The sequence below is a fragment of the Peromyscus leucopus genome, chromosome 2 (assembly GCF_004664715.2).
Source record: "Peromyscus leucopus breed LL Stock chromosome 2, UCI_PerLeu_2.1, whole genome shotgun sequence".
Taxonomy (NCBI): Eukaryota; Metazoa; Chordata; class Mammalia; order Rodentia; family Cricetidae; genus Peromyscus; species Peromyscus leucopus.
In genome coordinates, this window is record NC_051064.1 from 117,270,488 (window position 1) to 117,295,154 (window position 24,667).

The window sequence follows — 24,667 nt, forward strand, 5'->3', positions numbered from 1 at the left end:
TCATGACTTGATTACATGGCTGTCTCTAAAGGGTTCCTCTGGCAGGTGTCCAGAGCAACACGCCCCTTCCTTGGTCCAGAGTTCAGATCTGTGGATGTTATGGGAAGTTCGTTTATGTTGTGGTCTGTTGTCCAGCTGAATAGAGCGTTTGGTTCAAGAGGTAGACTCAGGGTGAGACAAAGCATGGTCCCCAGAGAAGAAGCTGTCGGGTCCTTTTGGAGCCAGGAGGAGAATGATGGCAGGTGTGTCACAACCATGGTGACAGTCTCAGGTTCTTATATTTGTCCCTGAGTTTTATATTATAATAAATGGTAGAAGAAATCACATCATGTAGATGCACAAGAAGATGCTTTGCAGAGGGAAAATGCCACAGATGACACTAAAAAATGTCCCATTTGTTGCAGAATATTTGTTTAACTATGTAAAGATGTGTTACATTTATGTTGTGGAATATTTAACTATGTAAATATGGATCGCATTTGTTTATGTTGTGGAATATTTGTTTAACTATGTAAAGATGTGTTGCTGTTTTGCCTTGCCTGCCTAAGGCACCTGATTGGTCTAATAAAAAGCTGAATGGCCAATAGTGAGAGAAGAGGTATAGGCGGGACTTCCAGACAGGAAGAGTAAGTAGGAGGAGGAATTTAGAGACATAGAAGAAAGAAAAGACACCAGGGAGTCACTGGGTGGCGGGGATGGGGGTGGAGGGGAGAAGGCAGCTGCCAGCCAGCCATGGAGGAAGCAGGAAAGTAGGACATACAGAATGAAAGAAAGGTAAAAAGCTCAGAAGCAAAACATACATGAATAGAAACATGTTAAATTAAGTTAAAAGAGCTAGTGGGACAAGCCTAGGCTAAGGTCAAGCTTTCATAATTAATAAGTTTCCATGCCTTTATTTGGGAGCTGGCTGGTGGCCCAAAGAAAATTCCAACTACACCCATTAGGCCTGGTGTGGTGGTGCACACACCCCTTTAGTCTCAACACTAGGGAGGCTGAGGCAGGTGGCTTTGTGAGTTGAAAGTCTGCAGAGTGAGATCCTGGACAGCCAGGACTATGTAGAGACCCTGACTCAACGACAAATGATGTTTCCTTACTGGGACCCACGGCAGGTCCTCTAGTTGTATCCTGAGCTCCACATCACAAACCTGCAGGACAGATCAAGGAAGGGGTCAAGGGCAAGGACCAAAGCTCCTGCGGACATACAGCAACAGAGAAGCAAGCATAGGGACAACGCTTCCGTCTTCAAGGAGATGGTGTCACTCAACACAGAGGCTGGTGGCACCCGGAACAGTTTAATGACTGCACTTGTGGTTGCAGAATGAGGAAAGTACATGAAGTTCAGAGTGGGGCATGTGGGTCTCAGGTCTTCACTATACCTCCTGATTGGCCTTGGATGAATCGGTAACCTTCTCTACACTCCAGTTTGCACGGATTTTCATATGAGATAATGGGGTCTCACCTCCAGAGCCTAAGAGATTCTGTTGTCCAGACACAACTTCTGCTTCGGGGAATATACAGAAATACAAGCAGCCTTCCCTCGCCCCCACCCCAGTCTGGTAGAGCTAAAAGTGAGGGACAATCAGCTCACCCAAGATGGGGAGGTACTCTTCAGGTGGAGAGCAGAGGAAGAACATTCTAGACACAGTAAAATCAGTGAGCAAAGGGCATGCAGGTGGGACACACAGTGTGCTCGGCACCGCCCACAGGCCAAGTCTCCAGGACATTCAAGAAGAGTAGACTAACGGAGCTGAGGCTGTCACCCACTTCTGGCTGGGGGGACCCGGGGCAAGGTACACACGTGATCTTCCTGTAAAATGAGGGCACAGATGAATGATAAGGTGGATAGGGGAATTAAGTGACATGATGAATCTAAACGTCCAGAAGGGGGCAGCTCGCAGGAGGTGCTCAGAGGTTTCACACATCATCAAAACTCATTTGCTCACTTCCACATAAAACATTCGGGGATCTGCATTAGCACACCTGCCTGCCTCCCTTGCTCCCTTCATTGAGAAACACCCTCTATAATTTAAGCTCTGTGAGGACAACAACCGAGTCTCTATCACCTGTCACTGGAGCCTCAGCACAGCCCGGTGCCTGCCCTGTGCAGGGGCTCACTTCGTGTTTCTTTCCACTAATTGAGCACCTTCTGAGTTCCATTCACTCCAAGAACTCCATCACACACGAGCAGTATGGTTGCTTTCGCAGAGAAGACAAAGGCCTGTGTTTTCAGATGGTGATAATCTGGTGGGGAAAGCTCAGAGACCTTAGAAAGCAACAGGATGAAGCGTCCAGGACACTGAAGCTGAGTGCTCCGAGCAGAAGGAGCTGATAACATAAAAGGTCCCAGATAAGAGATCAGTCATGTCCTTTTCTTTGTCTAGGCTTTGACCCTCAATCCGCCCTCCTTTCTGAACCTGTATAACCCCCCAAGACCCTTGCCACCCCTGAGAAAGAACTCAAGTTCCTCACCTGGCCACCCAAGTCTTCCTTAAGCTGGTCTCACCTGCATCTCTGTTTCTACCGTGCACGTTCAACATGCCCGCCATGTCCAAACTCACCCTGGCCTTTGGGCATACTGCCCCTTCTCTCTGGGATGCTCTCATTCCTTTCTTCTTTAAAAATAATTTGTTTACTTATATTTTATATGTATTGGTGTTTTGCCTGAATGTATGTCTGTGTGAGGGTGTGGGATCCCCTGAAACAGGAGCTAAGACAGTCATGAGTCACCATGTGGTTGCTGGGAATTGAACTCAGGACCTCTGGAAGAGCAGTCAATGCTCTTAACCTCTGAGCCATCTCTCCAGCCCCCATGTTCTTATTTCTTAACTTAGCCTCTGAGAACTTTCTAGGCTCAATACAGTCTCCCCCTCCTCCTCCTCTTCCTCCTCCTGCTCCTCCTCCTCCAGGAAGACTTCCTTCCAGGCCCTGGTCAGCACTGGTAGCACTGACAGACTGCCTTGCTTATTCCTCCCCAGGCAACAATGCCAGCTGAGGGCCAGGTGCGCCCACTCGGCTCCCTGCAGTCCACCCCGGGTGCTTTCTCTGCTGCCCTGCGCTGTCTGGAATAGCAGAAATGGAGTCCCCATCATTGAGGAGGGCTAGTGTCCTCAGGGAAGACCACCCACCACAGATGTCCACTCCACCACCAGGGCAGACTGGGAGGAAAGATCCCACACTCTCTGGGGCCCAGAGAAGGACAGAAGGCCTCCTGGGGAAAAAAGCAGGGGATGCGTGCTAGGCTTCCAAGGACTAAGAAGTGCATGTCGGCAGAGATGGAGTGAGCGAAGGAGAAAAGAGGCAGTGTCCATCAAAGCTGGGCCAAACCCAAACGAAAAAAAGAAGGGAAGGAGGTAAGTGACGAGAACACGCCTCTGTGTCCAAGCTGTGGGGTGATGGCACCAGGGAGGTTTTGGAGCAGGAGAGTGACATGAATTGTAGCTGGCTCTAGAGGTTCCGGCCAGGCCTCTCAGCAGGCTCTGGTTCCCAGCACCCTAATAGAAACACCTAGAAAATACGTAACATATTGCTTCTTCGATGTTGATGAGCCCAGGCCATTCCTGCTGGCTGCCACATGAAGTAGGGGATCAGGATGGAAAGTGGACCAGAGAGGGGAGCAAGGTCCAGACTGTGTGTGTGGTGGGGGGAGGGGGAGGGGGGAAGTGTCCTGTGCTTCTGCAGGAGTCCAGGGGAGGACAGGTGGACACCTCTTCCCTGTGCTCGGCATTTCCTCACAGGCGACAGAGCTCATAGGCCTTAGGTCCTCCAGAGCTGGGCAGGTGAATGACCCTCAGGACGGCCGCTTTTCAGGGGTCATCAGCTGTTCCACCTCCCGCATGAACCGCAGACACATCTCTTCCTGCCAGGGCAGAGCCACACACTGCACGGCCACAGGCAGGCCTACACTCTTCTTCATGGCCTACAGGGGACACAGACATCAGGACGGAAGAAACGGGACCAGACCCCAGTTCCAGGAAACGCGCACCCCGCGGGGAGGGCACGCAGCAGCAGGCGTGGGGCTTATTCTGAGGAGGGCTGCCAAAGCCTGCAAGTGCGAGGACTCTGTCCCCTACAGCAGCTGGGTCTGGGCAGCAGAGGGCTGGGAGATGGGCAGGCTTTACCTTCTTCAGTATATGGTCCCAGATATCCCCAAAGTAGCCCTGGTAGTGTTCCATCTGGGCGTCGTCCTCAGCCGTCACAGTGGTGACGGGCACCACCCCCGCAGGGAAGTCCAGGCAGTTGTAGAGCACAGTGTAGCTGATAGCCCCTAGGACACAACACACTGGCTGCAGCAAGCCCTGACCCCCGCAGTGCCAACTGGCCTCTCTGGGCCCAAGTTAACCCTCGTCCCGCCCGTAAAATGGCACTCTGCTTCTACAGCCAGGCAAAATCCCTCTCCCAGGCCCGAGGCCTGCGGCAAAGCACCGGAGCCAGCGAGACTCGCTGATGCTTGCTTTGCGCCTTTTCCCATGCAGCTTCCCCAACCTGGAACGTAGCCCCTATTTTCTTGGCTTATCTAAAAATCACCTCGATTCAAACACCACCTCCTCAAACTGCAGGCTCTGCAAGGAACACTATTCTCGTTCTCCTACGGGAATCGTGTTCAGAACAGACAACTCATCCCTTCCCAGCACTCCACGTATCTCTCACGTCTGTAGCCGACCAGACAGTGAGGTCCCAGGTGAGGAGCAAGACGCTCCCCCATGGACGGGGTGTCCCCCCAGAACTCTCCCTCCTCCACACCACAGCGCACAGGGCTGAACTCAGAGGGGGAGGAGGGAATGAGAGCGTCAGGGGAGGCACAGCAGGCCTCACCTGTGGCTCTGCCTGGTGCATTCAGATCCAGAGCGGGGCCCAGCATGGGGGTCAGCAGCACGTCCAAGTTCATAGCTTTCCACTGGGCAATCACAGAATTTCGGTACACCTGGAGGGACACGAACGCACTGGGGGAGGCGCCCAGGTAGATCCACGGCACCCCAGGATGTCCCGTGGGCCCTGAGGGGGCTCTGGTCCTCACACTTGGACCCGAGCTGAGGCACCGTGAGACCGGAAGGGCTGCCTCTTGATGGTATTTGCTTCTACTACGGACAGAATATTTCCTGCTAAAATGGAGCCACTCACTAACAAGAATAGTCCTAGAGGAACAAAGAGGGGCTCGGGACAGGAGCCCAGTGCTGACCCAGCCTCCACGACAGGCGCTGGGCAAATGAACATCACAGAGGGGCCCCAGCCACAGTCCCTAGAGAGGAAGGAGTGGCAGGTCACTCCAGGGCCCCAGTGGGAAGAGCTGCCAGGGAAGCTTGCCGGTAGATGCCCTGGGCAATTGCACCCTCCTCCCCCTGCTCCCCAGGGCTCAGACCTTACCTCAATCTCATGCTGCAGTTCCCACAGCTTCCCAGCCGACCTGGGCAGACAGAGGGAGGTCGGTCACCAGCCCTCACAGCCACAGCCATCAACAACATCAGGCACCCTACACTCACTACTTCTAGACCTCACTCAACCCCAAGGGACCTCTGAGAGGGGAAATCAAGGCCCTGCTGTCCAGACAGAAACATCCAGGATCTCGCGGGACTCCGGCTGGCTGGTTTAATGCCTTCATAGCCAAGCCAGCACCGGACCAGACCTGATTCCTAGTGACCCTTGAGCTACAAGAGAGGGCAGGGCTGTCAAAGGTCCTCAATACCTAGCGGCCAGAGGAGTAAGTCCACAGATGTCACGCCGGAAATGGGGTGGCTCATGTCCTACTTTTGAAGACCCAGCCACCAAGGGGCAGGCAGGACCAGGGCCAGGTCAGTTTAGTTCAGATTCCTAAAAGCCTTTTTACCTGTTTCCCTGGTACCCACAATCCCCAGCCCTCCCCGGCCCACCCCAGCTCAGGCTAGCTCCTTTCTGGTCTTTTACCCTATAATCCCTTCTATCTAGCCTGTCCTGCTCTGCACTCAGGCCCTTGTCCTCCTAAGGATCCAGGACCCTCCTCAGACATCTTCAGGGACGCCCCCTGATGGTCCTAAGTCGACCTCCCTCCCTGGACCACCTCAACCTTAGGAGCCGTTTCTCCCAGAGATTCTCCTGTCAAAACCACCTAGATTCAGACCAGACCAGTCGGGGAAACATGGGGCAGGCGGCGGGGTATGGGAGAAGGTCTCACCGAGACTGCATGCTGTTGAGAAAGGCTGCCATCCGAGGAAACTGTACCAGAACAGACAGACATGGGGTCAGTGATTGGTCCCCCACGCTACCTCTTCCACGCCCTCCCACCTCCCAGGTCCAGCTTTGCTAAAGACTGAGGGAATGGGGAAGAGACAGGGAAGAAGAGAGGAGGCCATGCCTGTCCAAACCTAGAGGCCAGGGGAGGAAGGCAGAGCCAGAGACCACGAGATATCTATCACAGGATGGGGGCCCAAAGGCTGCATCCTTGCATGCCTGGAACTCTCACCAGAGGCTTCAGCAGGAAGCTCAGCAGTCTCTTAAACCACCCGGGCAGCTTCAGAATTAAGATCAGGTCCCCCAAGCAGGGATCCACAAAGTCACCTTTGCTGGAAGACAAAAGGCCTCGTTAAGGTGCTCCTCTCCCCCTCCCCGATGACTGCAAGCCCTGTGACTCAGTGGTCCTGTCCACCTCCTTCCTCACCCAACTCCTGTGGTCCTGGTATCTAGTCTCTTGCTTGGCCTCTTTCCAATGCACACTTTGTTTCTGCTGCTCATTGGTGTACCTGAACTCTGTCCCACTCCTAGGAAGCCCTGGGGCCTGAGGAAAATATCTCCCTCGGCATTTTCCATTAGCAATGATGCCAGCCTACATTTATGAATGGGGCTGAAGGATAGGCTACCCAGGAAGCTTGTTTCTCATCTGGTTCAAGAGCTTGGAGAAACATTCTAGGAACGTCTCATTCTCAGGGCTGGATTGAGAGGTAGCAGCTTCCACTGATACCTAGGCAATGTTCAGCTGCTGGGAAATTGCTGGGGCGGGGTGAGATGGCTTAGTAACATATGACAGGCTGGGCAGTTGACTGAGCGAGGCTTCGGGGACCAAGCTGAGCTACATGAGACCAAGAAGCAGGTTTATTGCCTTGCCCAGCCTAGCCATGTCTCCAGGAGGCACCTTCCCGGGCCTCTGCAAACAGCTGGGAGGACCTGCTCTCCGGCAAGTCTCTTAAGTGAGTCTGTGCCACACACCAACCTCAGAAAGAAAAAAAAAAGAAAATTGAGGGTTGAAAAGAATGAATCAGCTCAGGAAAGACTGGGATCCATACCCAACCCCCTTCCTTAACAAACAGCAAAGAAGCCCCTGACCACCTGCATCTCACAGGGAGCTCGGCTCAGAGGGGGGCTATGGAGTCACCACCCAGCCTCCCGTGACGCTGTCTGTCACCTTTCCACGTCTCTCCAGTGACTTATCTCCAGGCTCAACTTGCATAACTAGAAGAACAGCAAGGTCGCTGCCCAGGAAGCCCAGGTCTTCCAGGTGTGCATCGAAGGCCTGTCCTGGACATGGTCACAGGGCCCGGCTGCCCTCCCTGGGTGTACGCATGTCTTTAATTTACTTTATTATCTTATGTGTGTAAGCGTTTGCCTGCATCTATCTCTGTGCACTGTGTGTGTGTGCCTGGTGCCTGCGGAGGCCAGGGAAGGGCAGCAGGTCCCCTGGAACTGGAGTTACAGACAGCAGTGAGCTGCCATGGAGTGCTAGAAACTGAATTTGGGTCACCTGGAAGAGCATCCAGTGCTCTGGACTGCTGAGCCCAGCCCCCCTGCATATTCTCCTGATTCCACCCTACATGCTGAAGCCCAAGAGCACTCACAAGTTCTGGAGGAAAGCGTGGCCACCGTCACTGAACAGCCCACCTGCGGACAGGACCTCCAGAGCGTAGGGGATGTTGTTGGGCAAGAAGGGAACCAGCTGCGGGGATTGAAGGGTGTAAGGCCCACAGATACTATAGCCTTCAGGTCCCCTAACTCACACGCTGCCCCAGGGGCCCTGAGGATGATCTGTGCCACAAGGTCAGCCTTAGTTGACCCATGACCCTCAGGAGAGGTCTGGAGCCACCCATGAAGCTGTCTCAGAATAATAAACCAAAACCCACTGGCCTACAGTCTCAAGTCCCCGGGAGTCTCTAGAGAGGTGTGCACTCAAACAGCTCCTGGTGCAGGCTAAGTCTTCCACCCACGACATGCCCCAGTCCTCGCCCCTCAGTCTTTTTTTTTTTTCCTCGAGACAGGTTTTCTCTGTGTGGCTTTGCACCTGTCCTGGAACTCACTTGGTAGCCCAGGCTGGCCTCGAACTCACAGAGATCCGCCTGGCTCTGCCTCCCAAGTGCTGGGATTAAAGGCGTGTGCCACCACTGCCCGGCTCCCCTCAGTCTTCATACTGGTCTCACAGAGCCAGAATTCTCATCCCAAATGACTAAATAACAGGGAATGGAGGGGCCTGGGAGGGCTGTGGGTATCAGGAAGACTCCCCTGGAGGAGAGGAGACGCCATACCGTGTGGCCAGCAGCCTCAAGGCTCCGCTTGGTCTCCAGCACCGCCCTCGTCATGGCTGGGCTAGGCCTGGTATAGTTGTCCGTTTCATAGTATCCCACCCGCAGGGGTCTAGAGCTTGTGTAGATCTAGAAGTAAACATTAGAAATGAGGCGGAGGCAGAGGAGAATGGCCCATGCAGAATGCTTAGAGACAGAGGCCCTCTTGGTCCACCACGGCTACAAGGTTACAAGCTGAATCCTTCTAGCACATTTTTCCATGAACCAACAGCAACCAATCGTCATGATAATCATCACGGGTAAGGCCATTCCCCTTCACCTCTGACCCTTTCACAAAATGCCTTCACGGTGACTCAGCGCAGGAATGAGGATTCCCGGCCGTCGTAAGAGGAAACTGAGGCTACCCAAAGACTAAAGCCCAACCATGCATTCTGTCCCCCGAGCTGAAGTTTCTGTTACCTGCCCTCGCTCCTGTGAGAAACTAGTCCAGACCTCCAGACAGGGTCTCTCCCTCCCCTCTCAGAAGGGGCTCGGGCCCCAGCTGTCTGAACCTGCCTGCTAAGAAGGAAAAGCCTACTACTCCACACACTCCTTCGCACCCGCCCTAACTCCTAAAAACACCGGTGCCACTCTACTGCCTGGGGACCCCCCAGCCCCTTCAAGCAGCTTCACTGGGAAAGGGGAGAAGCCTGCATGGGAGGGAGAAATGCTGGACTGCTGGGAAGGGGCGCCTGCATCCCACAGTTGACATGACACACTGCTCTTCTGTCTGCATCATCCACTGTGACTACTCCCAGGAGCTCTGTACACAAACACAGACAACCTCTGTGGTTCTCCGCCAGCTCACCAAGACTCTGAACCTCTCACCTAAAGCTCTTCCTCTTCCTGAATCCCCCTCCCTAGTTATTAATCGTGGTCCTGACCCAATCCTAGCCCAACTCCAGGTTGAAAGATCCACCTAGGTAGGCCCGATTCCGCCCTTGCCTCTCAGGCACTAAAGAGGCGGGCTGCTCCCCTGCTTCAAGCTGTTCAGTCCTGTCTGATCAGTGGCCTATCTTGGTCATATTCGGGAAGCTGACACTTCATACTGCTCTCAACTCATTCAGCCTACTTGCCATAAGACCTATTTTCTGGGGGAGATGGGCAGGAATGCTGTAAGAAATGCTGCTACTTCCTAAGAGCAAATTCAACCCAGGTCCACAGTTTCTTTCTGAGGAGTGACAGACCCTGATGGTCCTCAGCAGCATAGGCTGAGAGGTCCCAAACGCAGGCACGGGCGCCACCTAGTGGCCATATGTGGAGGAGCAGCTGCCCCAGGCCTACCCTGCCACAGGGGACTGGTTGTCCAGAAGAGCTTCCAGCCAACCTTGCCCACACCACCTGGGTTCTAGAGTTCACTCCTCTTGTCCATTCCCACCCCGCCCCACCTCACTCACCTCCTCTCTGAAGGGCAAGGGGGGGACGGTGGGGTCCAAGCGGAACAGGTCCTCACACAGTAGGGCTTTCAGGCATAATGCCAGGCTCTCCACATCCCGGGCCATGGGGCCAACAGAAAGCTGCACTGTAGGGAAGGGGAGGGAGGGGAAGGAAAAGGTGTCACTGGGCCCCCAAGGAGCTGGGTCTGAGTAAGGACTGGTCTGTGGCTCCAGACTGAGAGCAAGAAAGCAAATTTAGACCCACAACGGCCCGACGACCAGATATTTGTCCACAGGCAAAACAGGGGCCACGGCAGATCAAGAGGACCTCCCTTTCCCACCCCCTAGGACGCCAAGAGTATATCAGACCTCACTCACCTGCCGTCTGTCCATAGACACAGCCCTTCAGGCCACTCTTGCTGGTCAGAAACACAAGATGTTGGAAACCAATGGTAATCACTCTATACTCACCCCAAGCCCAGGCCCCAGCTCTAAAACCCCAGCACTGGAAGCGAAGCCATGCACAGCTGGTGATGTCTGGCCCCCTCCCACACCCTCACAGATCATGGCTAGTGAATCCCTCCTGGACCCCAGAGGGCGCACAGGCTGAGCCAAGACCATGCTGGCGTCAGCAAGTCCAGGAGGCCCCTGGACCCACCATACCTGAGGCGGTTCCCGGTAGGCTTGAGGCCACAGATGCCGCAGAAAGCGGAAGGGAAGCGGATGCTGCCTCCAATATCGGTGCCTAAGCCCAGCGGGGAGCCCCCGATCCAATGAGTGCCCCCTCGCCCCCGGAGGATCCACCGGGGCTCTTGGAGGACTTCCAGGGGTTCAGAGTCTGGCCAAAGAGGGGGTTACTGCAGTCAAAACTGGAGAGAGCAGGAAAAAGTTAGGCCAGGTCAGGTCAACAGCTAACTGCCCTCGGTCTACTCCCGCCTCACCCGGCTCCTAAGGACCAACCTTAACATGGACTGGGGGACATTGGTGTGCACAAAGGGCACCGCCCCCTGCAGCTTCAGCACCTGCACCACCACACTGTCACACTCCGATGGCACCCCCTCATTCAAGCTCAAGCCCAGCGTGGAGTCTTGGCCCTTAGGGGAGAGACGGGCATACAGACGACACCATCAGTGAGGAGGGACCCTCCGGCAGCTCATGGACACTCCCACCACCAGCACCCTGGCCAGACCAAGCCTCCAGGGTCCCTGGACCTGAGGCATCCTTTCAGGCCCCCCCCCCCCCCCGCCGAGCTGGGGACAGAGACAAAGGCAGTGTGGGAGGCTGACACACCAGGCAGGGGGTACCTTGTAGCTGAAGCATTCCTTGAGGCTCACGGGGATGCCGTAGAGCAGGCCCTGCCGTGGGGCCTGGCACAGCTGAGTCTCACAGTCAGTCAGATAGGAGGTCACACTGTTGGTCCCCTTGTTCACTTCCCAGGCCTGGGGAGAGGGAAAGGGACACAAGGCAGAGGGGAGGCCAGCACCTCTCTTTCTAAGATTTCTCCCCTCCTTCTACACGTCTTATAATAGAAAGTAACCAGAAACACGGCCCAGAGGCAGCGGCACAGAGGACGACCTCCAGCCCAGCACCCACCCTGCTCGGGCTATGCGGCCCCAGCTTCACCAGCTTCACCCAGGCTCTCTTAGCGAATGAGACTCTAGAGAATGCCAGGTCAGGGAAGGGAGCAGGATGCTGTCCTCAGAGGCACTCAGCAGAGGATGAGCTAGAAGACCACTGGCCGCTCTCTCCCGTACGTCCAAGTCCTATCTCTGCCCAGGGAGACAGACAGGGCCAGATCTCCACGTCAGGTCATGCTGGGAGTCGGCTGCACAGCTGGGATAGACCAGACCCTGGCACTCCCTCCGCCGGCCTGTGCCCGGCTCACACTTGGCCAAGCCGAGCCTCCCTTTTCCCTGGGACTCCTGAGTCACAGATGACTGACCTCAATAAAGAAATAAGAGTCGGACCCAAAGTAATGATAAACAGGCAGCAGACATCTAGAACTTTAAGTCCCAGGCCTAGGGCCCCAGAGGTACAGAAGAGGACACCCAGGCTGAACCTAGTGATCCCTCTTGCTCCTGGGAGACAGCTGGAGAAAAGAGTAAGTTGTATGGCCACCCTCAAAACTGCAGGCATCAGTCACCAGGTCACCCAAGGCAGGAAGGGAGGAGCCTGAGTCTCTGCGTCTCAGTCAGTGACACCGGCCTACTTTCTCCTGTCGTCCTTTCTAACACTATCATTACACACCTCACCCAGACGCTGATGCTCACCTACTCGGGTCACGCTCATAGACACACTCACACTCAGGATGCATCGGAATGTATAGTCTGTCTTACTCTTTTTTCTTATATATATTCCCTGAGCACTTCTTTTTTTTTTGTTTTGTTTTTTGTTTTTCGAGACAGGGTTTCTCTGTGTAGCTTTGTGCCTTTTCCTGGAACTCACTCTGTAGCCCAGGCTGGCCTCGAACTCACAGAGATCCGCCTGCCTCTGCCTCCCGAGTGCTGGGATTGAAGGCATGTGCCACCACCGCCCGGCTCCTGAGCACTTCTTAAGTGAAAGATAATGTATTTGGCACTGAGGCTTAACAGCAAATAAGATAGTTTCTGTCAGGGCTGGAGAGATGGCTTCGTGGTAAGAGTACCTGCTGTGCTTCCAGAGGACCCTCGTTTGAGATCCAGTGCCTATGTCAGGAGGCTCCCAGCCACCTGTAACTCAAGTCCCATGGGATCCAATGCCTTCTTTTGGCCTCCAAGAGCATCAGCACACACGCACATACCCCCTCACACGCGCACCGATACACAGAATTTCAAATGTTTAAAGAAGTAAAGAACAATCCCTGTCCACAGGACCCATGGAGAGCCGGGGGTGGGGATGGGGTGGGGGTGGGGGTCTGAGTCCTGCCTGTGAGTAGAGAGGGAGAGGGAGCACCCAGCAGGGCAGGGACAGGGGAGGTCTTGCTGGTCAGCGTGGAATCACTGGCCTGGGAGGGACAAACAGAGAGAAAAAAAAATTCCAAGGAAAGGACACCAGTACAAAGGCAGGCAGACCCTGAGCTCAGTGTCTCCGGTCTCCCAAGGCCTGTGTTGCTGGGGGTGAAGATCAGGACCTGAGGGGCACCTGCCCGGCTGAGGGACACCTGTGCTGCTGCTGCTGCTGCTCTGACGGGCACCTGCCAGGAGGGCTGCTGCTCACAGAGCAAGAGAGTAGTGAAGAGCAAGGTGGTAAAGGTGGGTGGAGAACCGGGGAGAGAGAGGAGAGAGACAGAGGGGAACAGAACAGACTTGGTGACCAATGAGGTGGAGGCGGGAGAGCGGGGATCTGGGCTGAGAGCCAGGTCTCTAGCTAAGACAACATGCTCAGTGTCCACAAACGCCCCCACCACACACACCCCCACACACACACACACTCACACACCCTCTGGCTCCTTCCCTCCCTGGCAGTCCCTGGCACTGAGGTTCTACCATGACCCAGAGCAGGACAACTCCAGGCCAGGTTTTCCCCACAGCCTGTGCAGAGCCGGCAGGGACCAGCCTAGGCTTACCTTTCCTAAGTAGGTGAAGAGCACCACCTCGGGGGTGAGCTCACCACTGTGTAACTTCTGTACCAGCTGAGGCAGGGGCAGGGCCAGCAGCGCCTCCGAGTCCAAGTCAGGGTTCTGTGGATAACATACTCCATCAGGCTTGCGCGCGTGACTTTTGCCCCTCGGTCCTCACAGTTCACGAGCTGATGCTCACTGTCACTTGCTAACATCCCCACAGAAGGTGCCACCTGCAGCCCTGACACCAGACACCAGATCCAACCTAGGTGGGCTCTTGGCATCCCAGACCAGCGCACATGTAACCTCCGGAAGTCTTCTGGAGAGGAAATGGTGAGGGACAGCCGTCACCCGGACGGATTATTGCTCCATTAAGACTAGCATCCAGCACACCTGCCTACTGCCTGCCATGCACAGTGCTGATTGTGTTTTTTTGGCTTGGGTCCCCACCCCCACTCACATGGTTATTTATTTTTCATTTTCTTCTCTTCTATTTCTGACAGTTTCTTATTATATAATGCATTGTGATCATATCCCCATGCCCCATTACCTTCTCTTATTGCCCCCTACACACGCCTGTTGACCTTCTTTCTAACTAGCCCTGCTCCTACTTTCCTCATGGTATTTTCATTTGGTTTTGTTGTTGTTGTTGTGTGTCCAAATCATGTCCTGATTCTAACAGCCCTATCATACATATCCAGAAGACAGCACCCCATGCTCTGATTCCAACAGCCATAGCATACATATCCAGAAGACTACATCTCGTGTTCTGGTTGTAACAGCCATAGCATACATATCCAGAAGACTACATCTCGTGTTCTGGTTGTAACAGCCATAGCATACATATCCAGAAGACAGCATTTACAGCGTTCCTCCTCATCCTTCAGGTTTATTTTGTTTTGTTTGAGACAGGTTCTCACTATGTAGACCAGGATAGCCTCAAATTCAGAGATCTGCCTGCCTCTCCCAAGGGCTAGGGTTAAAGACTTGTGCCATCACACCTGGTTCTATTTGTTTTTTGAGAGGTCTCAGTTATTTTGACCAGGTTAGTCTTGAACTTTCAAGATCTCCCTACCCATCCCCCCCCCATCCCAAGGAGATGGGATCACAGGCTTTTGGTTTGGTTTGGTTTTGATTTTGGGTTTTGGTGTTCAAGACAAGGTTTCTCTGTGTAGCCCTGGCTGTCCCGGAACTTGCTTTGTAGACCAGGCTGGCCTAGAATGAAGAGATCTGCCTGTCTCTTCCTCCTGAGTGCTGGAAGTAAAGGTGTGGACCGTTACTGCTGGCTGATTACAGGCTTTTCAACACCAAGCCTATGACCCTCCATGTCTTGGTTAACTCTTACTGCTGTCCCCATTCCACAGATTTAGAAACTGAGCTAAGAGAAAGGAAGCGCTTTGTTTAAGACCAGAAATGTAAGAGTGGGGCTAGAGACGGCTCAGTGGTGAAGAGTACTTGCCCTTGTGGAGGACCTGGGATTGGCTTACACGATGGCTCACAACCCTCTGTAACTCCAGCTCTAAGAGATCTGATGCTCTCTTTTGACCCCTGTAGGTAGCAGATACGCATGTGGTACATACATACACACACACACACAGGCAAAACACTCACAGACATAAAATGAAATAAATCTTGGAAGGAAGGGAGGGAGGGAGGGAGGAAGGAAGGAAGGAAGGGAGAAAAGAAGGAAAAGAGAGAAAGGTAGGTAGGCAGGTAGGTAGTGATGCCCTACCCACCTAGCTCAGACCATCCACTGCACACAAGCCCTGGCAGCGGAAGGGCAACCACAAAAGCCCCATTAAGATGCTAAGTTGGCCGGGTGGTGGCGGTGGTGGCGGTGGTGGCGGTGGCGGTGGTGGCGGTGGCGGCGGCGGTAGCAGCAGCAGCAGCAGCAGCAGCAGCAGCAGCAGCAGCAGCGGCACACGCCTTTAATCCCAGCACTCAGGAGGCAGACCCAGGCGGATCTCTGTGAGTTCAAGGCCAGCCTGGGCTACCAAGTGAGTTCCAGGAAAGGCACAAAGCTACACAGAGAAACCCTGTCTTGAAAAAAACAAAAAAAAACAAAACAAAAGATGCTAAGTTTGTGGCTGAAGACCACATCCAAAGGGGGATGGTTGACACATTCATTTCCAGACAGGCATGAAGTGCCTGCTCTGAACCTGGCCCTGCAGCAGGAAACGAAAAGCTACGCCCACGTGAGCTTAACATGAGACAGGGATGGAGCCAAGAACTAAAAGATATATGTGCTGCTCAGTTTTGTCACGTTGACACAAGCTGAAGTCATCTAAGAAGAGGGGGCCTCAGTTGAGGAACTGCCTCCACCAGATTAGCTAGTAGGCATGTCTGCGGGGCATTTTCTTAATTAATGGTTATGGGCGGTGCCACCCGCTGGACAGCGGTCTTCGGAAAGCTAACCAAGCAAGCCATGGAGAGCACACTAGTACACAGTGTTCCCCCAAGACCTCTGCTTCAGTTCTTGCCTAGAATCCCTGCCTTGGCTTCCCTCAATGACGGGCTGTAACTTGTAAGTTGGAATTAGCCCTCCCACTTACTTTTGGTCATAGCGCTTATCACAGCAACAGACAATAAACTAAGACACAATCAGATATGAACTATCGATCGTGAGGGATTGAAAAAATAAAACAGGGTGTGGTGGAGAGTGGCACCTGGGGAGGGGGGAGAGAATTGGTCTCTGAGGGAAGAGGGCCCTAAGGCACGCCCACCTGCCAGAACACCAAGGCTCCAGGCCCCTGGGGTCAGCTCTACCTGCAAACTCCCTCCTGGGTCCTCCTCAAGAGTATTAGACCAATTAGCGAACGCTGAATCACCACCCCATTGCTCAACACATCCTCTGTTCCTGCAAAGGTCACCAGAGAATCTCTTGTTACCAGATCCACCAGATATCTCCCTCCATGCCTCACCGAGGTCTTCAGAGGTATTAGACCACATGCTACTCTCTTCAGTTTCTCATGGATAGAAATACTACACCCCTAGGGTCCCCCGTTACCATCTCTCCGATGAGCTCTCTGCTATCATTCAGTCAGTCAGCAAACATGGGCAAAGGACTACATGAGAGGCCATGCATCCAGAAGTAAACAAGAAGACAAGGTCCCTGCATTCAGAAAATCAACATCTACGCAAGCAAGCTTGTGGTAAGGCGAGACGGTGGATAAATGGTCTTGGTGGAAATGAGGATGCTGTGGATGGTCTAGCTGGCGAGGTGACATTTTAGCCATGATCTGAAGCATGGTGAGGGGAGAGACACAGCCTCCTCCAGGTTCCTCTAGTACTTGTCTTCGCTCTCTGGGACCAGAGAAGGCTTGCCCTCCTGGCTTCCACTCCCTGCACTCCCATCTGTTCCGCCTGATCCTCCACCAAGCTCCACATAAGGCAACGCACAGCTGTTCATGGGGTGAGTCCTGTCCTTCCTTCTGCAGTCACACTCTCCCACACTTTCAATATTGGCTCCATCTCAGGATGCCCCAAGACCCACAGCCCGGCAAGTGCACATCTATGTTCGGGTAACTAGTGAACTCATCCGGGTTCCTTTCTCTTTCTCTCCATTGCATCCAATCAGTCATCAAGCCCTTTAAACAGCTCTGGAAATTGGCTCTATTCCTCCCCTCTACCGGGACCCTCATCCAACATCATCCATTCCTCCCCAAACTACTATCCTACTAAGCCCTTGCCTCTGTGACCCATCCTTCCTGCTAAGTCTATACATTCCTGTGGTGATGTGTTGTTTGTAATCTAGGAAATAAAGCTTGCCTGAAGATCAGAGGACAGAGCTAGCCACAGAGTTAGCCACAGAGGTCAGGCAGTAGTGGCCCACACCTTTAATCCTAGCACTCAGGGGGCAGAGGCAGAGATCCTTCTGGATTTCTGTGAGTTCAAGGCCACACTGGGCTACACGAGATTAATCCAGTCTAAAAGAGAAACAGCCAAGCAGTGGTGGCACACACCTTTGATTCCTGCACTTGGGATCACACACCTTTAATCCCAGCACTAGGAAGGTTCAGACAGGAAGTGCTATGGCTGGGCAGAGGAAGGAATATAAGGTGAGAGGAGACAGGAACTCTTGCAGGCTGAGGAGTTGGTGAGGTAAGAGGTAGTAGCTGTGGCTTGCTCTGCTTCTCTGATCTTTCAGCTTTCACCCTGATATCTGGCTTTAGGTTTTTATTTTAAGACCATTTAGGGCTGGGCAGTGGTGGCGCATGCCTTTAATCCCAGCACTTGGGAGGCAGAGGCAGGCGGATCTCTGTGAGTTCGAGGCCAGCCTGGTCTACAGAGCAAGATCTAGGACAGGCACCAAAACTACACAGAGAAACCCTATCTCGAAGGGAAAAAAATAGGATTCGTACAACACTTTTCCCTTAAAATGTCTACACAGCATTCCACAGAGTCAGAGTGTGCTCCTGAAGGTGCTTCCAGCCATGATCTTATCAGATGACCTTTGGACCATCACTCCCTGGCACCCCCATACACCCAGAACACAGCCCCGCCCCCCCAACCTGGAAACCTTACTTTTTTTTTTTAATTATGTATATAGTGTTCTGCCTGCATGTATGCCTGCAGGCCAGAAGAGGGCACCAGATCTCATTACAGGTGGTTGAGAGCCACCATGTGGTTGCTAGGAATTGAACTCAGGACCTTTGGAAGAGTAGCCAGTGCCCTTAACCACTGAGCCATCTCTCCAGGCCCCGAAACCTTACATTCTTAATGCCAGGAGGACTTCCCCAAATTTGTTAGATGATATAACACTTACTTGGGGTTTTATTCTTTTTTTTTTTTTTTTTTGAGGATCGAACCCAGGGCCTTGCGCTTGCTAGGCAAGCGCTCTACCACTGAGCTAAATCCCCAACCTGGGTTTTTATTCTTTTAATACAAATTACACAGAAGAAAAACATGGATCATAGATCTCTTTCTAATACATCAGATAACTCTAATTAATATAATATATATATTAATCTTGAAAGTATCTAGGGGGCTGGAGAGATGTCTCAGAGTTTAAGAACATATACTGTTCTTGCAGAGGACCTGAGTTTGACTCCCAGCATCCACAGCCTGTAACTTCAGATCCACTGGCCTCCATGGGCACTGCACTCATATGCATATACCCTTACACACACACACACTTAAAAGTAATAAAAAAATAATCATAGGGAGGTGGAGACAGGAAGATCCCTGGACCTCACTAGCCAGCTAGCCTTGCTGAATTGGAGATCTCTAGGTCCAAGGAGAGACTATGTCTCAAAAAATAACATGGAGAGTAGTAAAGAAAAATATCTGACACCTGGCCTCCACACACAGGAACACACACACAGGAACACACACACACACACACCAATGCATATACACATGTACACCACAGGGACACACCAAGGTATATAAAAAGTGAGCATCCATCCACCCTGCCCAGACCCGTTCTGAAAATAAAACCAGTTTCTGAGGAACAGCACAAAACAGTATGAAAAGCCCACACTATTGCTGTCCATATTCACTCTTTATTTTCCCCACAAAGCAATCATACTGTAGAAAGCACTGCTCTTGCCTCTCCCATCCCACAATGAACACAAATTGTGCTTCATGTTTTCTTCCAGGCATGGAGGCTTATGCTTCTAATCCCAGCACTTGGGAAGTGGAGGCAGGAGGATTGCCATGAATCTGAGGTCAGCCTGGTCTACATAGCGAGCTGTAGGCCAGCCAGAGCTATAAAACAAGTCTGTCTCAAAACAAAACAAAAAAACTGTAAAATAAGAGTCTAAGACTGTAGCTGTGTGGGTATTTTTCTAATGTTCACAAAGTACTGAGTTTGATACCTAGTAGAACATAAAACCAGACATGGTAGTCGGGCGTGGTAGCCCACGCCTTTAATCCCAGCACTTGGGAGGCAGAGGGATCTCTGATTTTGAGGTCAGCCTGGTCTACAAAACAAGTTCAATGACAGCCAGGCTACACACATAAACCCTATCTCGAATCACTTCCCCCGCTTAAAAAAAAAAACTAGGCATGGTGGAGGCCAAAGGATCAGAAGTTTAAAGGTCATCTTTAATAAATATAGTGAGCTCAAAGTCAACCTGGAATACACGAGACCCTGGAATACAGTATGTGTTCATTTGTTTGAGATAATCACTTCTGGCAGCTTAGCCACCACCTCCTCCCTCCTGTGAAACCCCTGCACATCTAGACGTTACCACCAACCCTTCTGGTGGTCTGCATAGGAATGGCCCCCACAGATCCACAGATCTGAATGCCTGGTTGCCCGGGAGTGGCACTATTAGATGGTGTGGCCTTGTTAGGGTAGGTGTGGCTTTGCTGGAGGAAGTGTGTCACTGGGGGTGGGCTTTGAGGTTTCAGGTGCTCAAGCCTGCCAATCCAGATGTAGAACTCTCTGCTCCTTCTCTAGTACCACATCTTTGCGTGCCATGTTTCCCACCATGACGATAGTGGACTACACCTCTGAACCCATGAGCCAGCCCCAGTTAAATGTTTTCCCTTATAAGAGTTGCCATGGCCATAGTGTCTCTTTACAGCCATAGAAACCTTGCCTAAGACAACCCTCATTTCCAAGCACATTTCAGTTCTTTCTAATGTCATCACTGTTGACAGCTGATGATGACACAGTTGCTAACGGCTATTTTTAAGTCTTCAGATAGCATCAGGCAGTTGAGACATCCTCCCTCTCCCAAATCACCAAAGTCTGCACCCCAGAAAGGCCAGTCTGTGAATATTAGGAAGGCTTGGTTTTACATGAGAAACAGAGGGCCAGGAACTGATAGTCTCAAGATAACTATATGGCATCCAGTGTGGAGACATTTTTCAAGAGGGAGCTACTGTACCTCTTTTAAGCATTGGCCCTCTTCCAACTGTTTCTTTCTCTTCTGGGCCATCTATTGTTCCAATTTCAGACTCTTGGGTTGTCTCTTTTTCTCTCTGGGTTTTTTTTTTTTTATCTCTCTCGTTCTATTTCTAACTGTCTCTTCCATTTGCTCACAAAGATGGCCAAGATATTCTCAATGGTATAACCATGCTTTCAAGTTATCAATGGGATCATTTCGAAGAAGAGTACAAGGGAGGCTAGGAAAAGGCCAGGAGACAAAGCCACAGCGGGTCTAGTTGAAGGGAGAGTCATTTGTAGGATCAGTGAGCTTTTACCAAGAGAATGCATGAGACAGTACAACAAAGTACATGTGCAAAGGCCCCAAGGCAGGAGTCATGTCCTGTGCTGCTGGTTCTTGTCTGCAGTTTATAAACAATGGGGAAAGGGGTTGGAGAGATGGCTCAGCAGTTAACAGCACTATCTACTCTTCCAGAGGACCTGAGTTCAGTTCCCAGTGTCCCACACGGTATCTCAACCATCTATAACTACATTTTCAGGGGATCTGATGCCCTCTCTGATCTCTGTAGGAACCAGGCATGTACACGGTGCACAAACATACATGTAGGCAAAACATTCATACACGTAAAAACATTTTTTAAAATGTTTCTTAAGAACTCACTCAGAGGGCAGCTGGGGGAAGTAGGGGAAAGGCTGTCGCTGGTAAGCTTCCATTGATCAATAGTAACCAGAAACAGACCTCTCCCTAGAGTTGCTCCACAGTATGGAAAAGTGAGCCATTGTGTGAACCTCGGTGACTCAGAGGTGCTCATGTCCTCCCTGCCATCTAGCTTGTGTGTACCTACCTTGGCACAAAGTTAACTTTGTGTAGTATCCATCAGAGGGACTGAACTGTTTTGGCCCTCCCATTACACTTGATCCTGTATTCCCAAGCTATCCTGCTATCCTACCTTCCCAGGTGCCCCCTCCTATTCAGGGATGAGCTCAGAAAGCACTAGAAGAGACTGGAGGCAGCCTCGGGTGCCACCTCTCATTTCTCCAAGAAAGCCAGAGCCCAGTAGGAGGGTTCTATGGGGTAAAGAAGGAAAGAGGCTGATCCCAAGGCTGGGATGATTTTGCATCAAACTCCTACCTCCTAACCACCCCCTGACGTCTCCAAAGCTACTGTCACCAAGAACCCTTAGGTAAGTATAGTGGCCCACACCTGAAGTCCCAGATATTTGAAAAGCTGAAATGGGAGAGAGACCCATTAGTTAACTGGTCTCTGACTCAGCCAGGACAGGGAGACAGAAAGAGAGGTGCGGGGAGAGTGAACGATGATATGAACATCTTTTCTGTTTGCTAAAAAGCACAGAGGTTAAAGAGAGCAGTAGCATACCCTGTATTTGCCAGCCCTTGGGAGTCTCAGGCAGGAGAACCAGGAGTTCAAAGCCAGTCTGGGAAGCATGAGACCTTGTCTAAAAAGAAGCAAGCAAGCAAAACAGGCACAGAGGTCTGAAACCCCAAAGCCGGTTTCCCTTCCTGAAAAAGCTAAATTTGGTGTTTGAGGCTAAGTCTTGGCTACAGGAAGATTTACAGACATCATTTTGTATTTTAGAGCCAAAACTTCTGCCCTAAAACATTCTTTGGCAAAAAAAAAAAAAAAAAAAAAAAAAAAATCTTCAGTTCTTTAAAAGACTGAAGGACAATTACTTTGTAAGAAATGGAGGAGCTGGGCAGTGGTGGCACATGTCTTTAATCCCAGCACTTGGGAGGCAGAGATAGGTGGATCTCTGTGAGTTCGAGGCCAGCCTGGTCTACAAAGCGAGTTCCAGGGCAGACTCAAAAGCTACAGAGAAACCCTGTGGGGGGGAAGGGGGGAGAGAAAGAAAGAAATGGAGGAGGTGAAATACAGGAAGACCCAGCCTTTTCCCAGCCCCCAGCTCTCCCAGCCAAATGGATTCCTTATGGCTCAGAGGAGTACTTCTTGTAGGCAGGAGCTGTGGGCAGATTCCTGTGCCTGCTCCCCAAGCTGTGCTGGAAGCTGGCAGAACTCAGCTGGCTGCACAGAAAGACACAGAGGAGCAGCCAAGGCTCCCCAGGCCTAGCCCAGGATCATCATCATCCTGAGTATACTGAGGACACCACCAGAGAAAAAAGGGGGAGCCGGCAAAGAACCGGTGCTCAGGTAGAGGAAGTGGCCAGTGTGGGATCAGAACCTCCCAACCTGGGAAGAGACAGCTCTAAACACTGATGGTAGGCTTTTCAGACGGCTTGAGGAGTGGAGGCTGGAACCAGATACACTTTTATTTCAATAAATACATAAGATATACCCAGGGGTTAGTGATGGTGGGAAGTAAATTCAAACTATTACAGCCAGCCAAAGTTTTGCCCACATTCAGGACCACAGCTGAGTGTCCCCCTATTGGACAATAAATAATATATTTATTGTGCCCCCTAATAAACTTATCTGGGGCCAGAGAACAGAAGAGCCACTAGATAGACATAGAGGCCAGAAAATGGTGGCACAGACACCTTTAATCCTATCCTTCTGGAGGCAGAGATCCATCCGGATCTCTGTGAGTTCAAAGCCACACTGGAAACAACCAGGCATGGTGACTCACGCCTTTAATCCCAGCACTTGAGATCTCATGTCTTGCTTGGGAAAGACACATGTCTTTAATCCCAGGAAGTGATGGCAGGAAGCAGAAAGGTATATAAGGCATGAGGACCAGGAACTAGAGCCTTGCTAAGCTTTTGGTTTTTAGCAGCAGTTCAGCTGAGATCCATTTGGGTGAGGACTCAGAGACCTTCAGTCTGAGGAAACAAGATCAGCTGAGGAATTGGCAAGGTGAGGTTGGATGTGGCTTATTCTGTTTCTCTATCTTTCAGTATTCACCCCAATACCTGACTCCCAGGTTTGTTTTTATTAATAAGACCCTTTAAGATTCATGTTACAGCTGGGTAGCCCAAAACCAGCTCCCACCCCCAATTTCTCTTCATTGCTGTGAGCTAGAGTTCCACCAAAGCTCTTCGCTGCAGTTCTTGCTCAAAAATCACTCGCTGCAACTGAGCACCTGCAAAATGCAATTTTCACTAATCCTGATCCAGAAACACCTTCCTGACTCCTATGGTCCCCATCACCTGGAGCTCTCCAATTTGTCATATCCCACAAAGACCCACAGCAACTCTTCGGTCCTTCAGCACACGGGCACATCTAGAGTTCAACATTTGGCTTCTAACTGGGGCCAGAGTTCATACAACAGGAGAAAAGGGCACCCTCTTGCAGACACCTTTTCTAACCTTCCCCCTAACTCTTTTCACACCCCCAAATTGATACACACTGAAATGTCCAAGGCAGGAGAAGCCGCTAGAAGGATGCTCATAAAAGGGTTTGTGAGGTGTTGAATAGAAAGACCGGGCAGCAGTAGGCGTCTATTTCCACCCCTCTCTTAAGAGCCTCATGCACAAATTAACCAACATGAACTTTAAGCAATCACGGTGATCTGGGCCATTGACTCTTGGGTCATCATCACTCCATGATTCCAAAGACCTAAACCCTAGTTTACCCTATTGATTCTCACGCTAGCTTTTTTTTTCTTTCTTTCTTTCTTTCTTTTTTTGCGTGTTAATTAGCGTGAGATTCTCTGGCGCTGAGCAAAGTAAGTACAGCGCCCAGACTCCATGACCTGTCCTGTCCCTTTCTTTTCCGTTTCTCCTCGCGCTGCACCTGGCGCGGAAAGAGTACGGAATGCGTTAGCTCAAGGAGGGGTTCTGTTCCTAGGCTCTCATCTGCACTGCCCGCCAGTCGGCCTTCTGGCGTCCAGGCGGCTGCAAGTGCTGCCTTGCCCAGGCTGTGCTCCCCACGCCCGCCCACCCCAGCCCCGGCGCCCGCCGTCACCTGCAGCCGGAAGCGCTGCACCGCCTTATCCATGGTCTCCAGGCCGGCTCGCTGCCTCCGCCGCGCCCTGGCCGCCGCGCCCCGGGCCGTCCGGCGCCCGGTCCATCGCAGGACCACCGCTGCCGACAACAAGCAGCAAACTAGGGCAACCCCGGAGACTCCGGATAGCGCGGTCCACACTTGGCGCAGCACCATAGTCTCCTGCAGCCGGCTGCTACCGGAGAGAAATCAGCACGCGCAACCCAACAGCTCCGCGGCAAAACCCGGCCTGGATCGCCGGCGATTCCGCTCGAGGGAGGGGCGGGCGCAGCCGCCGGAGCGCGCCGTTGCCGGGCAGCGAGAGCAAAGCTGGCAGCGCCAACGGTCAAGGTCAAGCTTGGCCGCCTGCTGGGCTCGTTCCCGGCATCCTGGCGTTTTAAGGCAGGCGGAGCAGTTTAGCTCCGCGTGGGCGCCCTCGGAAACACCGGGTTTCCTGGACTAGACCCCTCTGCCCTCGTCTCCACCCTGCGCATCCCGCAG

General features: G+C 52.2%; 1 protein-coding gene across 1 annotated transcript; it reads right to left on the reverse strand.

The window, feature by feature from the left end:
* Positions 1-3,512: 3,512 nt before the first annotated feature.
* Faah (fatty acid amide hydrolase) lies at positions 3,513-24,536 on the reverse strand. The gene is given in 16 exon segments (XM_028889355.2): positions 3,513-3,916; positions 4,119-4,264; positions 4,813-4,921; positions 5,362-5,401; positions 6,146-6,186; positions 6,434-6,533; positions 7,800-7,897; positions 8,481-8,606; positions 9,914-10,038; positions 10,271-10,311; positions 10,556-10,661; positions 10,664-10,761; positions 10,853-10,986; positions 11,197-11,331; positions 13,437-13,550; positions 24,149-24,536. Coding segments are annotated over 16 exon segments (1,737 nt in total). The 5' UTR covers positions 24,344-24,536; the 3' UTR covers positions 3,513-3,787.
* Between the last annotated feature and the right edge of the window lie 131 nt (positions 24,537-24,667).